Source organism: Penicillium bovifimosum (assembly GCF_028826915.1).
Source record: "Penicillium bovifimosum strain IBT 22155 chromosome Unknown utg000002l_segment0_segment0, whole genome shotgun sequence".
Lineage (NCBI taxonomy): Eukaryota > Fungi > Ascomycota > Eurotiomycetes > Eurotiales > Aspergillaceae > Penicillium > Penicillium bovifimosum.
Window position 1 is genome coordinate 2,334,086 of NW_026622711.1, and position 17,887 is coordinate 2,351,972.

At 51.1% G+C, this 17,887-nt stretch overlaps 8 protein-coding genes across 8 annotated transcripts; 4 read left to right on the forward strand and 4 right to left on the reverse strand.

Moving 5' to 3' along the window:
- Positions 1–757: 757 nt before the first annotated feature.
- N7515_002068 (fungal specific transcription factor domain-containing protein) lies at positions 758–3,412 on the forward strand (the record flags this gene model as incomplete). Its single annotated transcript, XM_056662812.1, has 4 exons — positions 758–823; positions 874–2,251; positions 2,303–3,261; positions 3,326–3,412. The coding sequence occupies 4 exons, from the start codon at positions 758–760 to the stop codon at positions 3,410–3,412; spliced, it is 2,490 nt and encodes an 829-aa protein (XP_056524925.1).
- Positions 3,413–3,765: 353 nt separating this feature from the next.
- On the reverse strand, positions 3,766–3,983 carry N7515_002069 (uncharacterized protein; the record flags this gene model as incomplete). Its single annotated transcript, XM_056662813.1, has 2 exons — positions 3,766–3,911; positions 3,938–3,983. 2 exons carry the CDS (start codon positions 3,981–3,983, stop codon positions 3,766–3,768), a joined length of 192 nt encoding a protein of 63 aa, XP_056524926.1.
- A 1,013-nt stretch (positions 3,984–4,996) lies between these two features.
- N7515_002070 (uncharacterized protein) lies at positions 4,997–5,344 on the reverse strand (the record flags this gene model as incomplete). Its single annotated transcript, XM_056662814.1, has 1 exon — positions 4,997–5,344. One exon carries the CDS (start codon positions 5,342–5,344, stop codon positions 4,997–4,999), a length of 348 nt encoding a protein of 115 aa, XP_056524927.1.
- Positions 5,345–5,551: 207 nt separating this feature from the next.
- N7515_002071 (uncharacterized protein) lies at positions 5,552–5,854 on the reverse strand (the record flags this gene model as incomplete). The annotated part of the gene is made up of 1 exon (XM_056662815.1): positions 5,552–5,854. The coding sequence occupies one exon, from the start codon at positions 5,852–5,854 to the stop codon at positions 5,552–5,554; it is 303 nt and encodes a 100-aa protein (XP_056524928.1).
- A 2,341-nt stretch (positions 5,855–8,195) lies between these two features.
- On the reverse strand, positions 8,196–8,957 carry N7515_002072 (uncharacterized protein; the record flags this gene model as incomplete). Its single annotated transcript, XM_056662816.1, has 2 exons — positions 8,196–8,833; positions 8,945–8,957. The coding sequence occupies 2 exons, from the start codon at positions 8,955–8,957 to the stop codon at positions 8,196–8,198; spliced, it is 651 nt and encodes a 216-aa protein (XP_056524929.1).
- Positions 8,958–10,899: 1,942 nt separating this feature from the next.
- On the forward strand, positions 10,900–13,797 carry N7515_002073 (uncharacterized protein; the record flags this gene model as incomplete). The annotated part of the gene is made up of 2 exons (XM_056662817.1): positions 10,900–11,147; positions 11,217–13,797. 2 exons carry the CDS (start codon positions 10,900–10,902, stop codon positions 13,795–13,797), a joined length of 2,829 nt encoding a protein of 942 aa, XP_056524930.1.
- Positions 13,798–14,239: 442 nt separating this feature from the next.
- On the forward strand, positions 14,240–15,430 carry N7515_002074 (branched-chain amino acid aminotransferase; the record flags this gene model as incomplete). The annotated part of the gene is made up of 2 exons (XM_056662818.1): positions 14,240–14,303; positions 14,367–15,430. 2 exons carry the CDS (start codon positions 14,240–14,242, stop codon positions 15,428–15,430), a joined length of 1,128 nt encoding a protein of 375 aa, XP_056524931.1.
- Positions 15,431–16,315: 885 nt separating this feature from the next.
- On the forward strand, positions 16,316–16,972 carry N7515_002075 (uncharacterized protein; the record flags this gene model as incomplete). Its single annotated transcript, XM_056662819.1, has 1 exon — positions 16,316–16,972. One exon carries the CDS (start codon positions 16,316–16,318, stop codon positions 16,970–16,972), a length of 657 nt encoding a protein of 218 aa, XP_056524932.1.
- Positions 16,973–17,887: the final 915 nt, after the last annotated feature.

Here is a 17,887-nt window from a genome sequence, read left to right on the forward strand (position 1 = left end):
GGAAAGGTAAAAAAATCCCCGAGCCTGTAATCAAAGCGCTCAGGAACCGCGCCGTACAACCAACCTTGGGAAAGCGACGGAAATGATGACGTCATTTAGGGGGAAACTACTCCGTGCACGTGACTACTATTTCTTATCGGCGAACCCCGGTCCGGGGTATCGGATTCAAGATAACCCGGCTGAATCATCGTTCCTTATCTCGCCTGGCCATGTGCTTTCCCCACACTTTGGTTGGCGCTTCCCTGGACAATCTTCTTTGCCCAATTATCGTGATTTCTGCTCTGGCTCTATCACTAGTTGCTGCTCAGAGACTAGCTGACTGTCTTATTGGGCCAATCGACGCATATTCAACAGAATCGACCTCGATTCGACATCTACACTTCGTCACGTCAAGACCAATACTGCCTAATCGCTATCGGCTATTCTTGCCTTCCCATTGCTGTCGGCGGTGGGATTCAAACTGTTCCTGGCACATCTCCCTCCCATACCTCGATGTGCTTGTTTACTAGGTGTGGGTGTCTGGTCGATTATCGCTTCATCGCTACTTGGGGTCAACCGGGATCCAAACGGAGAAAGCGTGACCATTTCGACGTGTGTTCCCGTGAGACGTCTTGATCGGACAGAGACAATTGTACATTCGATCTGTATGAGGGGGGATATAGACAGTGAATCTAGGCGATTATAAGCCTTCTTTTCTTCTGTTGGCTGTGTCGTGTCACTAGACATCGATACTCGACTAGACACCATTTGACGTGCAATGCCGCGTCCGCGAAGACCCGGCGCGCCAGCACCAAAGCGTCGAAGCCGTAAAGGATGTTGGTGCGTTATCTAGCTCTTGATCTTGGGGTTTCTGAAGGCTAACCATCATACTAGGCCATGCAAATCACGCAAAGTGAAATGGTAGGAAAAACACTCTCACCACACATTGGCAAGACTAATGATTTCGTCTGCAGCGGTGAGGAGAAACCAGGATGTCTCAATTGTCAACGGCAAGGCGAGCATTGCGATTATAGCGTTCGACTGAATTGGGGAGGAAGGACAAAGCGCTTGTCGATTGACTCGCCAAGTTCGCAGTCCGGACGGTTCGGGGGTACTGTGATCGGCTTTGCGGATTCGTTCTCAATTAACAACATGAGTCCGATATCATTTCCTACACCAACAGACAGCAATCCCGCAGACGGATTTGTGAACGCTCATCCCGCAGATCTGACCTCACCCGGGGCAACATCGCCAAGCACAGCAGCACCAGGGGGGCTGTTCGAATCCCCGAGGCTTGGTTCAAATAACGAAGAGGTGATGGCGCCGGGTCAACCAGAGCCGATGTTCAATTCTACGTGGGTGGAACAGTCGTCTGCATTGACATCACCAGTGCCTCCGGAGCCCTCACCACGGAATCATTTTGGAAGTCAGAGTTACGATAGTCCGTCTTACCATGGTTCGACGGATCAGACATCTGATCTCGGAGGACTTTCTGCATTCGCGTTCCACACGCCGGTGTCACAGCCAGTCTCATATCTACGCCACTCTGTGGATGTATCCAATCGTCACTCGGAGTCGCCAATCTTCCACTCGAATGATAACAGACACCTATTCAGCAGAGGGTCTTCGCAAAATGGACGCATAATGCACCTCGATGTGGACTCCGGGACAGGACGAGACGAATTTGTCAACAGTCCCCAGAACGAGAGTGGTCTCTCCAACGTGCTTTTCGACACACGCAATGTCTCAATCGCCGGAAGTAACGCTGCGTCTTCTCCAAAGCCCCACGGGGCAGCCAGCAACTCCACACATGACTATCACAATGAGCCGAGTCCAAGTCATCAGGTCTTGACAGACACCAAGCATGAATCTGAGCAAGCATCCCACGAGTCTGCAATGGCCCGAGACAGATGGCAGAAATACTTGAATAACGTGACCGATAACTATGGATTAGACTCCGGGCGTCCGGATCAAGATCTGAATTTCAACAACGACCACGCCGCCATTGACATCAACCGCGCATTGAATCTGATCGAGAGCCCGGGGTCGATGGCATCCCCGCCTGTCCCCGAACCACAGGCACAATTCTGTACTGGTTATTACGCTTCTCCGGTGCCTATCAATGTGCCAAGATACTTGTCTCCGCTTCCTTCGTCGCTGCTGGAGAACCCAATCAACCTGATGTACTTCCATCATTTTATGAACCACACTGCCCGAATGCTTGTGCCCCACAACTGCGACAACAATTTGTTCATCTCAGTTCTACCTTCAAGTAAGCTATACCGGCCCCTCCATATGCTATTCCTGAGTCTAACCAAAACAGTGGCACTCGGTGATTCGAATCTTCTCAACTTGCTACTTGCATACTCTGCGAGTCATCGTGCTCGATATTTAGGTCATCCCGAGCCAGCCAACCGAATTGCTCATTGGGTCAGTCGTGTGTTCCCCACCCTTCGTGTAGCATTGGAATCTTCCACTCAAGACATTACCGACAACCACTTAGCAACAGCCATCATGTTGTTGTCATTGAAGATTGTCTCTCCGGGGACATTCGAAGTACCAATCACTTGGAAGACTCACCTGAAACTCGCTCGTGATCTTTTCATTGCACGAAGTGAGACCATGGCACGACCCAGCAACAGGATTGGCGCCTTCTTCTGTCGTTGGCTAGGTTACCTTGACACGATTGGATCTTTGTCATGCCGGGAAGCCGGCCCCCCATTGACGATATACCACTCCATCTTGACAACCTGCTGCTCGCCCGATAGCTATGATGAATTTTGCGTTGACTGTTTCTCGGGGTTCACTCCTCGCACAGGCGTATTTTTGGTCCGCCTTGGACAACTGGTGCAGCAATGTGACAATCAACGTTTTGATGAGGCGGGTAACTTCCGGAGCGACTGGCACCCTTCCGCGGACATCGTTTTGGAGGCGCAATCCATACTTGGTGATATCGATGAGATGGGTGACCGTGCTCATACAAGCCTCGGACACAATGATGGTGTTGAATCCTTGGACATGATGGCCATCGAGGAGGCCTTCCGTTTTGCGGGTCTCATTCACCTCCACAGGCGGGTGCTTGGATCACCACCTGACACCTTCCCCGTGAAAGAGGCGTTGCGCAAACTCATAGATGCGCTTGGGCGTATGCGCCCAGGTGCAGCTACTGAGGTTTGCTCATTGTTCCCGCTATTCACCGCTGGCTGTGAATCCAGAGATTCAGCCCAAAGAGCCAAACTTTTGGAAAGATTCTTTGTCCTAGAGAGCTCGGGCTTGAAGCAGGTATGTTTTCGTCGGAGAACATGAACTGGCGTTTTATAAGACGTTACTGACACTGTGTGGGTAGATTCAAAATGCACGCCAGCTAATGCAGCAATGCTGGGATGAAAAGCTGCCTTGGGTCGCACTGGCTAGGGGACAGTTCTTAGGCTGACCTGCCACGGTCTATGTATGGGTAGTCAGGTAGAGGTAGAGCATTCTAACCTAAGCGACTGTATGCTGCTGCAATCCCATCGTTGCTTATGTACGCACTTAAAGAATAGAACTACGATCCAACCACGCAAAAGCGGCCTATCAAACTGGCGCTGTCTAAATAGCAATCCTTCCTCCTCCATTTCAGCAACCCTTCTTCTTCTCCTCTCCGTGCCATCTTCCAGGAGCACTGGTTCTTTGCTGTCAAATAGCAACAACACTCTGTCAAACCATCTGGTCATCTACTGCAAACAACAATGGCTACATATTTGGTTTTGGAATGGCGATAAAGCAATGAACTTTCAGCTACTCCAATTAATCATTCAGCCCCGGATCCTGAAGTAGATCCTTCGCTGTCTTCCTGTCTTCAGGTCGCCACTGAAGCATCCCCTTCATGAAAGCAATGAACATCTCCTTGTTTTTCCCCTCGAGAACCACTTCTAAAAGCTCCAAACTGACCCCTGCTGGAATTTCTGTGTACACTTACCATCGCCGGTGAAGAATTCATGGCTTCGTTTTCCACGCTGGAGCATATCTCATCATAATCTAGGCTGAGAGTCTTTTGTCTAGTGTGATATGCGAAGTGGAGATTTGAATATGGAATTGTGAATTCAACTCAACGATAATTGTCCCTAGGAATCCAGAACATATGTTCGACATCATCGGAGGTGCCGGTCTTCTTGGGGGCTAATCCGCGGAAGAGCAAAACCTCCTATGTCCTCCGCCTTCTGGGCGGTGGTGAAATGGATTAAGACACTGAAGAGAAATGCAGGAACCCGAGAAGGGACCTCGTCATACTGTTTGATCGTCGTCAACCATCGACGAATATTCAGATCCAGTTGAGCCTTTCTTTGGATTTCACCACCCGCCAACAGGCAAGATTGCAGGAAGAGGTTGGACTCGGAGATGTACTCGGTACCAATAAGGTAGGTTCCCATGAAAAATATCATAAAACCGAGCATAATGCCCAACCTCAGGCATCTGAGCCGGAGCTATCTGCACGAGCCGCAGCGGCGCAGCCATACCCTGCCACGAGCCACGGAGAAAACAATGACCTTTCCGTCACAAACAGCCATTTCCAACTTCCCCTCGCTACGGTCAAGTCAAAACTCCCCCACCAGTCGTCGTCCCACTCCACACAGTCTCGGGTTGTTCAACCATCATTTGGTGTTTTTCGCCGTGAACCAGGATCTTGGGAGAATCAGTAAAACTTCAAGTATAGAGTAGATGTCACACTTACCACAACTGGCGCAGCTACCTCCTCAATGAAAGTGCGGTTTTCAACACCATCAACGTGAGCTGCAAAGCTGACTTCGTCAATAGTGCAACGGCTGCTCCCAGGTGGATGAATGGCTTTTCTGTTGAGGTTGGGAAGAACGAGAATCAAGGTATCAAGACGTAGGTCAGCCCCACGTGGCCATACATTCTATGATGGATACTCGCTTGCGTTCACCGCCACTGACTCCTCGCACGTCGTGTCATCAGTATGGGCGACCATCAGTGCCACCGATGGTACCCGCGCGGTCGATGGAAACTCGGCACATCATCACGGCGAGCATATCCACAGTTTTGTTCCCCAAGGAACCTCGTCGAACCAAGGATTTGACGATTGCAATGTTGGATCTTTGGGGATTTCATGCATACCCTCAAGACGGTTGCCGTCTGATTGCTCGGACTCGCTATACATCGCCATGACTACATCTTCTTCGTCTTCCAAGCCGTCCTCACTTGGATCGATGAAATCCGAATCACGGTCAGAGTCGAAGTCGGAACTTAGAGTCTCCTCGCCGTCTGAGGTTTCTTTGTCTTTGACTCTTTTGCCACCCGCGGAATGCGGGGCGGGCGAGCGATTTTGGGCGGAGGGTCGACTTTGTTGAGAATGGAGACTTGCCATCTATTCAAGCACATCTCTGATAGAGTCTGATCGAGACAGGCACATGCTTTTTGTAAAGACGAGCGGCATGAATGTTCAGCCACGCAGAGGGCTTTACGAAGCCCGAGACACTCTCCGAAGATGGCTCCGATCAGTTTATGAATTTGATGAGCTTCTCGAGTTGTTGTTCCATGGAGCGAGCCGCCTCTGGAAATCATCACGTTTTGGTTATTTACCAGAGGCTGCAATACTCTCCCACAAGCATTCGTCAGCCCTCAGACTGTTCTCCATGAGAGAGGATGGAGATTGAACTCGGCTCATCCGCTCGACGGCGGACCAATGGTAGTCATCGGAGGGGGGCTCGACATTAGGTGCAAGATTGTGGGCACGCCATCGATAAAGGTCGGTGATCAGGAGGCAATCCTGTTGCGGGAACGCCAGATCTTGCAAGAAAGCCTGTAGCAACTTGAAGTTCGACGCTTTGGGAAGCTTCGCCTCGTTTAGATCGAGGTGTCTCGAGTCCAGCAACATTTCAAGAACCGCCAGCTAGCTTCGCTTCCGTCACCTGGGCAGGACCGCCAATCACTCCACGAACGTACTCGTTTCCGACTTTCGTATCCGCTATTCCTTGAATGTCGGTATCGGAAGGGAATTTGGAAGCGTCAATCTCCAGCTGTTCATCGGGACCAGATGCATTGTGTCTCGATAGACTTTGCGTGCTGGGGAAATTGACTCGCGTGGCGAAGTCACGACCGATATGAATGTGACGGCCATTTCGGAGACAGTTCCACAATGGGACCCTGAACATTGGGTGCTCATAAGCAACCTTCGACACTGTCGGGAAGAAGGAGTGAGTATCGAGACCTCACAGATGGACTGAGGTCCTACTTACTGTACAGAGCCTTCTGCCGTTTCTCAAGGATCTCAAAGGCACTCGACCTCTACAGGGATGTATTTAGGTTCCCTATCTTCGAGGCTGCGAGCAACTGAAGCTCCGTTCCTCGTAGATGGTCGGAGAGGAAGGAGAGGAAAGGGAGGAAACGATGCCTCATCAGTCTCCGTGTCGTCTGCAGTTATCAGTATCAACTTCCGTCATGGAGATGGCCCGCAGAGTCCGGGTGATGTATTTGAGAGATGAAAATGGTGAAATGGAGGAAAGGGGAGGAAGGTGGATGAAAGGAGAGGAAAGAGATGGCGGGATACTTACCAAGAGAGACCAGGCCGCAAGGCATCGAGGCCGCCGAGGGAAGGACACACTTGGGGCCCTTGATCTTCTACCTACGCGGACGTCATGAGGCTCCTCATTGACCGATTCCGCACATCAGATCAATCAAGAAGCCCGTTGTGACAGGTATATTGGTTAGTCTAGGGATGGAGGTTGATAGGGGTGTCGATTGAGAAAGGGGAAGATAAAGTGAGAGGGAGGGAGGGCACGACGCCTCACGCGACAAATCACGAGACCAGCAAGCCGCAAGAGCAACCATGGGGAGCACTGAGTATGACAGCCTTGGAACGACATAAGCGCTTGCTATCTTGGACATGCACAGATCATTTAAGGCGAGCGCATTGGAGGGTTGTGTCACATTGTGCTTTCGTGAGGCTGCGTTGGGAGTTACACTGGAATGCATCAAACGACATTCTACACTCTGCAGGAGCCAATGGCTCGTACAAGTAGGTACTCCTTTGTTCCTCGACAACTGATACATATAGGTACGCAATTCGTTCATATTAGCTCCCTGGTGGACGTTTTACTAAAAGAAGGTATAGGTATTCTGTAGGTATTCCCGCCGAGGTAGGTACCGACGTGGTTATGGGCAGTCAAACCTAACGGTGTCCTCAAAATACGACAGTAATTCAAGCGAAATGCAACCTGGAAACGACAAACGAAGACAAAGTTGAACCAATTTCCCATATATCTAGGTAACGCAGCCATAACTTGGGGTCAATCGCTGTTTCAGCGAAGTATTCGCATTACGTCTGGGCAGCGTACTTGAATGTCTTTCCGGATACTTTGGACGGCTCTTCGTTATCAACAGGAACGGCCATACAGTGGACTTCCTTTTAAGTCTTCATCTCGTAATTCGTCTGATTTTACGCTTCATTCGTTGTTCTTCTGCATGATTGTGCGCATAGATCTACCACTACCCAGTTATGATATAATGCATACATGATCAATCAAAGTTCTATTAACTTGTTGGCCTAGCTCCTATGATAGTACGGCGCATCACGTTTGTTGACATGAGTCAGGAAAGCATTCAGTATTCTTTCCTGAAGCAAGAACCTCTCCCACATGCCCGAGTACGGTAGGCGGCCCATGGACTCTTCCCACTTCTTCTGTCGGGCTTCATTACCACGGTTCCTCTTTCTCTTCTTCCTCACAAGATTGATTGCCGCAACAGACTGCTTGAACACCTCTTCCAAGTAATGTGGGCATCTGGTGGTATGTTGCTGACCATTTTTTCCCGTTTTACGCTGGTTCCCTTTTGGAACCGCGAATCCATCAGAGCAGAGAGTTGAAATATCCGACTGACCCTCACTTAGTCCGGGCGAGCCTTCCATCTGATACCAATACATGCATCCGGTGATGCCCGTGGTGCTGTGGCGCCTTCGGTACCAGCAAACTCCTTTCTTATCGATATCGAGAAATACAAGAACGGCTTCCAGTAGCGCAAGTTTCAATGGCGTATTCTCTGAGCTTTCACTAGCGGATCGAGACAGAGCTGGGGCGCCGACGGAAAGGTTCGTTAATCTGGCACTTCCACTTTTCAGCTTCAGTGAGAACGATATACAATGTGCGTACAATGTACAACAGCACTGGTTTATCCCTGGTGTTTCCCTAGACTCCAGCGACAACGGCGGCAACCCTGAAGGGTCAAGGGATACGGCAACGTTGGCACCGCATGAGAAAGTCAACAAGGTCTGAGAAGGACCTTGTCACCATTCTGGATTTCCGAGCCCGATCTTCATTTCTGAAGGCATGGATAGGCCGCAGCTGGCCTCGATGCTGCTGGTGAGAGTGCGGTGCAAACTTGGCTTGGCATCCCTCAACAGGGCATCGCTCGGTCGCAGCAGTCCCCCGGTTGATCTCAGGGGTCGTAGCGTCAGGGGTTGTGGCCGCGTTGGACTCGAGTAGCCATTCGTTGCCGGCAGGGCCAAAGGCATGAAGGGCTAAAAAGTCAAAGAATGGACTTGAAGCGTCTGACATGCCGAAATCCGCAGCAGGACGGGACCAATCCTCGCGCCTTCCAACTTCAGCAATGTTGAGATCACGAGTGATGCGTTCCCAATTCGCAAAGCCGAAGACGAGGTCTATCAGCGCATTGCTCGTCTCGATGGTATAGCGCCTGAGGAATCCGCCTAGCTCGGCAGAGCTCAGTCTGATACCTTCGTACCTGAGGTAATGGAGCCCGTGTTTAGTGACGGTAGGACCATCGGAGCTAGACTGTCGAATGACAGCAAAGGCGTACTTCCTAAGGGCACGGATATCGCCGAGAGGATAGGAAACCGGCTCTGGAAAAAGCGATCCATGAAAGATGAGACATATTCATGAACCGGATCGGCTTCGCCCATCTCTGCCCACGCGGCTTCGAGATCCTAATGGAGTCAGTCAATATATATCACGAAGGATGGACATATGTATCGGGGTGAGTGACAAACTTACTTCCGCTGAAGGGTTCTTGTGTGCGTCCGCTAGGAGAATGAACTGATACACTCTGATCAGGGCTGAATAGCTCTGCGAAATCCGATTGACTGGCTTGAAGGTCATCTTCGCAGATGGCAGGCAATTACCACAGAGAGCGTGGCCGCAATACCGACGGTCCTCCTGTTACCCAGTATGAGAACGGTCCGACAAGGATCTTGTCACCATTCTGGATCTCCAAAACAGACATTCATTTTCTGGCGCCATGGATAGGCCGTGGTTCGAACCTCATCACACGTCGTCACACGCCCATCAGCATTCGCGTCGATCCAGAATATGCGCTATCATACTGACGGTCCGCGTTACCCACGGTCGAGCGGTTCGTGGTGGAAAGCCAACGACCCTCGGGTCTGATCTGTCCCCAGGACGCTCTCCGGTCGACTGGGTTGCCAGCAGCCAGGTCTGTAAGGCGTCATTGCTGGTGGGACGACTATGGGCCAGGCAAAGAAGTCTCCTTTTTGCGGAACTCTTTCCAGGACCACCATGTCTGAAAAAGCCGCTGCTTCTTATGCTTGGCCATGGCAACCCCCAGCGCAAGTCATTTGTGCTTCCTTGCCGAAGGTAGGCATTCTGCGCCGGTGCCGCACCGCTGATGGGCACGGATATCATGACGTGCAGCTCAGCAGGTAGGCGGCAGAAGGGCTTGAACTCAGCGCGGAGCTGGAAGATCGTGCGAGCACCGATGTGATACTTATATTCCGGGGCTGGTCTGGATATGTCAGTCTTCCCGAAGCTCAGCACTTTCATCTTGAGGACTTTGCATCTTACTCTGATCAACCTTGCTGAAGTCCTCTACTTCGATCTCGCCGGCATCAATAGCATCGAAGAACTCTTCTCCGTCAGGCTCCGAATCATAGGACTCCCAAGTGAAGAGGCGTGGAGATGGGAAGAGTGGGGGTGGGTTTGGTTGACTGACACGTGCTTCCAACCTTCTAATAAAAGGGAAGCACAAGGTGGATAGTGTCAAGAAAGATAAAACGAACGATAAAACACGAGGACGGATGGCCAAAGAGATGGACAACCATGGTTGGAAAGGTCAAGAATGAAAGGAGAAGAGGCACCAGGACAGAGAGTTAAGTAGCTCTGAAAGAGACGGGTCGATCGGTCACGAGCGGACGAGCTTTTGATCACGTTGGGTCACGTTGGGTCACCACCCTTCCATAGCAATGGAAAACGAGGCTATTCCCACGTCCATTCTGGGGAAAGGGCGATGGATTGATTGATAGAACAGCGCGATACTCAGCCTCAAAAGGTCCAATACCCTCGAACTAGTCAGCAGGTGGCGTCCTATGTTCAATCTATTCCTTTAATCATGCCTATAATCTCCAGAGAAATGTTGCTATGGCTCGACTACTAACAAGAGATCATACAGCCCAGGTTTGGTCAAAGGGATAATGTACCTGGTGCCGGATTAGGGGCACGTGTGAGCATGTGAGCTTCTAGTCCAATCATCATACAAAACAAAATATTAGTTTATTATTATATGATACACTCGCTTTCATCATGATAAATCCTTAAGGAATGAGGGTTGAGGGTGTTGACGCGACTTCACCGATACGGCAGATAAGTGGATCGCCAGCGGGACTGCTTCGCGCTTCGCGATAATTTCTTCCGCGTTCTGAAGTTCCGCTTTGTTGTCCCAATTCTTTGCCCTCGCACGCTTCCTTCCAGTGTCTGGCCTCATATATCTGAACGAAGTCATGTGCGCGTAATTAATTGATTTGTCCTCCTTCGTTCGCGCCCATCCGCCGAATCCAGTTCTCCAGTCTTCACCAGGAGTCTCCGCACCTCACCACGGCCCTTCCACCGCGCGCCATACATATAAAACTTCATCCTACTACTTTTATGCGCATGCGCAATCTACAATTCTGACATAATGGTATTCCTCCGGCTTTCGATCAAGGTCTTCCCGCGGGAGCAGCTGAGCACCAACGTAAGCTACATCTGGGAGAGACTCGGGAGAAGGGTTACCTCCGATGAGTCTAGCCAGGGATCTGGACCTTCAACTGCCTCCAAGAAACCCGGTGTCTTCTTGCTTGTTCTTCAGAATCCAGAGGAAGTCTCGCTTGGGGGACTTGCGGGCATGATACAGGAGCACTGGGCGAAGCTTCATCCGGAGTTGGAGTAAGTCTTTGGAGAAATTGAAATCTCTCACCCTAACGAACTTCATTGACTAACTCCATTACCTGCTAGACCACTCTCGATCAAGAAGATATTGGACGATACGAAGGAAGAGCTCGACCTCTACCCCCAATTGACAGTCGCCGATGTCTGGGTCGACCATGGCAAAGCCCGCGCCGACGGCCTTGACCAGTTCGGATGTGTTCGCGTTATTCAAAAGCCTACGACGGCTGCCCCGGAGCGCTTCCCGTCTGTCGAGCAGGATTGGGATGCTGCTGTCGCTGCGTATGAGCATAAGCGTGCGACGAAGAAGAAAAAGCAAGATATGGAGCGCGAGTTCCCTGCTATCCAGGAAGAGGACGAAGAGAGCGCCAAGGGTTCATCACAGCCCAGTGCTACTCGATCGCTGTCTCAGTCTCATGTGCAATGGACGGGTTCGCCCGATTTGCGCCAACCCAAAACCAACGGTCTTTTCAACCGAAAGTCGCCGGTTAAGCACCGCCATCGTGATTTACCCGTTTCATCTGTGGAGGTAGGCAGTCCTGTCGCCAGTCCTCCCCCACCGGCGAAATCTCCTGATCGTATAATTGCCGGCACGCCGCCTGTAAGGAGCGAAAGCGAGGAGCTAGGCGACTCGCCGTCACCTGCTGAGCGACGTGGTTCTACTACCCGTTCTCGGTCTACACCCGGCTCTGCGAAAGCTATACCCCCGAAATCCCCGACTAAGTCGCCAAAACTTGTTAAAGCGCCCATTGCGAAGACGACGGCCACGCGGACAATCACACAGATGCCTAGCGACGCTGAATCTCCCCCACGGGATATACACGTCCGAGAGACACAAACAACTGAAGAGGCTACCCCGAGCGAAGAGAGCTCGCCTGAACCTGAGCTGCCGACCAAACCGCGTGTGGCCAGTGGACAAGGGCATCTGGCGAGGGTGGCTGATAGTATCTCTAAATCCTCGCAGAAGAAGCAAGCGGAAGAGGCTGTCGAGAGCTCTAGCGGCGAGTCTGGTGACGAGTCTAGCGAGGAGGAAAGCGATGATGAGGATGACGAAAATGAACAGAGAAAGGCTCTTGTGGAGGAGTCTGCTGAGGAGGATTCTGAGACCGGTTCTGACTCTGACTCTGAATCTGATGCGAGTGAAACGAACGGTAGTAAGAAAAATTTCGTGGACGCAGATGGGGATATACAAATGGAAACGCCCACGGCTACCGAGAGTTCGCAGTCTCGCAAACGCAAACAGAGCTTGGAAGATATCACTTCGGTCAAAGAAGCTCGCCAAAGACAATCTCATCCTTCGACCCGGCAACAATCGAGCCCCACCTCTCCAAGGTCTGTGCCTGCCGTTGTTGTGCCTTCGCAACAACCCCAGCAGTCCAAGTCGAAATCGTTGTCTTCAGTTGCTGGCGTGACGAGCCCACAGCGACGTGAACGTGTTCCTTCATCCTCTAGCCCGGCTCGCCGAGCAAGTCTCGAAGAGTCTTCCGTCAACAAAACCCCCCAGTCTGGCCTAGAATTGGGTATAACTGACAGTCCTCCCAGCAATCAGCAAGTGAGGGTGGAAGCGTCTCAAGAATCTTTCAGGACTGCAGACCTGCCATCCACCCAGAACTCGACCTCTCTCGGCGGACCGCCTTTCCCAAGCAGCAATGCCACAGTCGTCGAATCATCGTCCACTACTCAGAATAAGCAAACACCCGCAATCGAGAGAACGAAAAAGCTCTCGTCTGCCCTCCGCGGCAAGGATTCCCCAGCATCCGAGAGACGATCTGTGTCTTTTGCGGAGGGAGAGAACCTTGCCTCAACCCTTCAGCCTGTTCCGCACTCCAGCCAGCGCAATACTGCGGTCAACGCCACACCAAAGTCGACGGTGCAGACGCCCACACCAGCTACTAGAAACACCCAAGCAACACCTTCGGCCTCTACTCGTACCGTTGCCACACCTAAGACTAGTGCCAAGAAGCAGACCCCCAAATCTAATTCACAAGCTGCTCGCACGCCATCGCAAGTCAGCGATGTGGTGTATCCGCCCAATTTCGACGTTGCCAAGCTTGAGCAGGAAGTTGCCAAAGAGCGGCAGTCCACAAAGGAGTCAAGGCAGGCAGAGGCTCAACAAAAGGAGAAAGAAAAAGCAGAGAAAGTCGAAATCGAGCGCAAGCTTCGGGAAACCTACGATCCCGTCCTTATGAACATCTTAACTGAGATGAACACGCTTTTGGGTAGACTAGGCAATTCCAGGCTGGAAATTCGCAGAAGAACACCATTGCGAGCTAAGCTTGACGAGCTGCGGAAGGAGGCAAAGGCCCGCGAACAGACCCTGGAGACGCAAAAGGCGACTCCTCAAGTATCAGCCCCGAAGCAGGCCCGTCCGACTCTCAAGGACATGCTGAGCAGCCAGAAGCAGGAGCTTGCTGCGAAGAGCTCGCAGCCGCGCGCTGAACCAAAGACCGCCCCAGCTCGTCGCAGTGATGTCTACGATGTGCCTAGCTCCGGCGAATCGGAGTCAGAGTCAGAGTCTGAGTCTGAGTCTGAGTCTAGCGACGATAGTTCCGATAACGATAGCGATAGCGATAGCCAGTCGGGTGATATTATGCCCGATGGCCACTCGGAGAAACTCCGCAGGCCTTCTTCGTCACAGCAGTCTAGTTGAATTTCGGGGGTTCCTCTGTGCGCCTCCTTTTGCATTTGAGCTTCCTCCTTTTTTGCATGCTTGCGATGGTGTGTCTGGTTAACAGCGAATCGATCCTGTACATTGTTTTCTCTGTGTATAGTTATAAGTGTACATACTAATTGCGAAGTCTACAGAGTACTTTTCATTCTAAAAATAGACTCCGGTTGGAATGAGAGATCCGGATGGTCGGAGCAATTCTGCCAGATCTGACCTGCAGGTGCCATCGGGCATCGTGGGAAGTAAGATACCGAAGTCCTGAGGTCATCATAGTCATCTGTCCGACTACATCCGACGCAGGATCCGTCCGGTACTCCGTACTCCGTAGACACAGTCAGCATAAACTCAATCCATCCCCACAATATAAGATAACCCACCCCCCGCGGGATCGACTTCAACTCCACAATTCCTCAAATCTGCCCTAATGACCTTCCCTCCACCTCCCGCTGCCCTCGACTGGGACAACATTGGCTTCAAAGTCCGAGATGGTAAGCAAATAACCCTCATATGCGCATCCTGAAGGAGAAGTAGACTCTTACCCCCCACCACAGGAAACGGCCATGTCGAAATCCACTTCTCCCACAGCACAGGCAACAAATGGTCATCCCCACAATTCGTAACATCCCCGTACCTCTCCATCCACGGGATGGCCCCGGGCCTAAACTATGGCCAACAAGTCTACGAAGGCCTCAAAGCCTTCCGCCACCCCACCAACAAAATAACAATCTTTCGCCCAGACCGCAACGCAAAGCGCATGCAGCACTCTGCCGAGGTAGTCTCTATGCCGCCGGTCCCAGAAGACCTCTTCATCGAGTGCGTGCAGCTGGCCGTCGCCGCCAACGCCGAGTACGTACCGCCCCACGGCTCCGGCGCAGCAATGTACATCCGGCCATTGCTATTCGGGTCGTCAGCGCAGCTGGGACTCAGTCCGCCCGACGGGTATACGCTTGCAGTATTTGTGATGCCGACGGGCGTGTACCACGGTGCTAGTGCTGTTGATGCCTTGATTCTGGAGGATTTCGATCGCTGTGCGCCCTTTGGAACGGGTGATGCGAAGGTGGGTGGGAATTATGCGCCTGTTTTGAAGCATAGTGATCGGGCGAGAAAGGAGGGGTTTGGGATTACGCTTCATTTGGATAGTGCCAGTCGGAAGGAGGTTGATGAGTTTTCTACCTCGGCTTTTATTGGCGTTAGAAGGGATGGGGGAAAGGTGACCGTTGTGCAGCCCGATAGTCGGAATGCGATTGATTCGGTTACGGCGGCGTCGGTTTTGGAGATTGCAAAGGGGTTGGGCTTTGCTGTTGAGAGGAGACGCGTTGCGTATGAGGAGCTGGCGGAGTTTGATGAGGTTATTGCTGCTGGGACGGCGGCGGCTTTGGTGCCTGTTAGGAGTATTACGATGCGGTCGAAGGGGGACAAGTTTGAGTATACTTGTGGGGAGCAGATGGAGGGTGGGGAGGTTTGCGTTAAGTTGTTGAAGACGCTCAAGGGGGTTCAGTCTGGGAGTGTGGAGGATACGTTGGGGTGGAATTATGAGGTACAGGCGCCGCCGAAGGGGTGGGCTGAGGTGGAGCAGGAGCAGGAGATTGAGAAAACCTGTGCCAATGCTCCTTGAATAGATGGAGGATCGGTGACTATAAACGTGTTGTCACATTGGAAAGCTGGATCACACATCCTGTTACCTAGGACCGTTCAACGTCGTACTGGATTGGACCACGAATGAATATACACTGTTTAGTATTGTTTTCCAGTATTGAGGCTATTCACTATGGCGAAGTATACGTTGGAAGTACGAACTGCGTTGAATGCAGGTTGAGATTCGGCATTGGCAGTACTGCGCTTCAGGTCTTGTTGGGTGCAATTGATACACTTCCATGGGCTGGTCAAACTTGCTCTCGTTTCCTCGTGGTCACTAGTAATGATGCTGCGTTGGATGTGAGCACCGCCCTGCCTGGCAAATCAGTATCTCGTACAATCCATTGGTGTTATTTCACTACATACTTAATTAACCCTTCCCCGGGCAAGGAGTTTCAAGGCCAAGACAAATATTGTCTTTGATTAATCTTATAGATCGTTGCGTGTGGTCTGTGTTTGGCATCCTTTGTGTCTTTCAGACTTGCATATTCTGCTAGGAATCCTTCGACATTGTAGCCAATATAGCCATTATCTTACCAGTTTCGACATAATCAAGTGTCTCAAAAGTACTTCTTCCTTTGTCTTGTATCAATCCGCTAGAAAGTGCTTATTGTTCCCTTTGTCCTGTATAAAGGTCCTTGAAACTCGAAGTCTCAGACTCAACTATCATTCGTTCAAGGGAACAAATAAACATCATTTTCTATTGTATCAAATCCATCCAGGCTGATACTGAGCTATAATTAACAATCTCTATAAATACGCCTCTTCCTCAGCATTATCTGTATCCAACAATCCAACAATCCAGATCTAGACAGTTCAACCCCATCAACTACTATATATCCAGATCTATAACAGAATAGCCAAGATGGAAGAGTGCTGCCTCCCCGACTACAAGATCCCGGAATTCCTCTATAGAGTCCACTACGACAGCGCATACACCCAGGAGACCAAAAAATGGCTGCTAGCCGGCGACACCGGCGACCATTGGCGCACCCGGACGATCGATGAATTCGAAGAAGCCGCCGATTGCCACCTATCCAACTGGCATGAACCCAGCATCTTCATCTCCGCCTTCGACCACAAAGCCAGAGCTACAGACTGGATGGCTCGTCACTGGTGGCGGTGCAAGGTAAACGCCAAGGTGTTCGAGATCGACACTACCGCCATCGGCCACAAGTATATCTACCGTGCTAAATCACTTGCTCGACAACTTGATATGAACACCGAAGGGTTGGATCATAATGATCTTTACTATGAGTATCTGGTTTTGCATCGCATTCCTAAAAGTGCTTTTCGCAGGTGTTGGAATGTGACGTTTATTGATTCAGATAAATCTTACGGGTATCGTGTTGCTAATGATCCGAAGACACTGGGTACCGAGGTCATTCGGTATGAGAGGATACCTGCTAAGGATAAGAAGGTTCCTGGAGACAAAGGCAAGAAGCCTGAGGAGAAGAAGGTTGTTGAGAATGAGCGCGTTGGTGGGCACTGGGTTTCTCCGAAGCCATCGGAGGCTTCGTAGGTTATGTCGGGTGATCTGAAGGAATTGGGGGTCCTTATACGGACGAGGCTGTGTACAGGCTACCAGCTCCTTAGGTCTGGTGCACGGGGTTCTTCTCATATAGTGCAGATGGTATTTTAGATCAATAGACTTGGTTTTTACGAGTTATCTGAACGTATTTGTAGTACTCACACGGATAACACTTGGGATATTATCGCTACACTGTTGGGCAATTGATAGGAATAGACTGGCCAGTTGGCGGAAGATTTACCAGTTGGCTGGGCGCTTGCCAGTTGACGGGAGGCTCGCTAAACACGCGTCTGGAACTCGGCCCCCACAAGTGGGTACTGACAACTTCCCGGACAGAAGACTTGTGGTGATATTTTATTTAGAAAGGTACTGTACCGACACATCACACTTAAAGTGTTACTTGGGTGATTCATCTCTCGCAGGGCCGCAGGCCCGGTGTTGCGTCTGTGTGTCATATTTCGATGCTGAGGCTAAGGTATCACCCTCCTCGTTTAAAAAGGCCCGAGCTGCCCGTCAATTAGACCACGTGGGAAGTCAAAATAAAAGCGGAAATTATTATAGCTGTGAACCTAACTAGGCGATGATGTTGCGTACAAAATAGGCACTGGACGCTTTGTTGCTCTCCACCTGCAGTACTAGCCGCATGCGGACTTCGGTTCTTTGTCCCAGCTCGCAACCAACCCACCGCAATCAGGAGAGAAGGTCAAAGCAATCAAAGAAGCGATGATCGCGGAACACAAGCGAAGTGACAAGTGCACCAAAAACGCCATCGCCAAGCCGTTGAAGCATCCATGGTCCGATAAATCTTATTGTGGCGGTCCACGCGTCTTAGCGTTGCCGCCGTTGCGGGGGCTTAGGCTGACTCCCACCTTCTTTTATCTCTCTTCTGACTCTGCAACTGCAAGA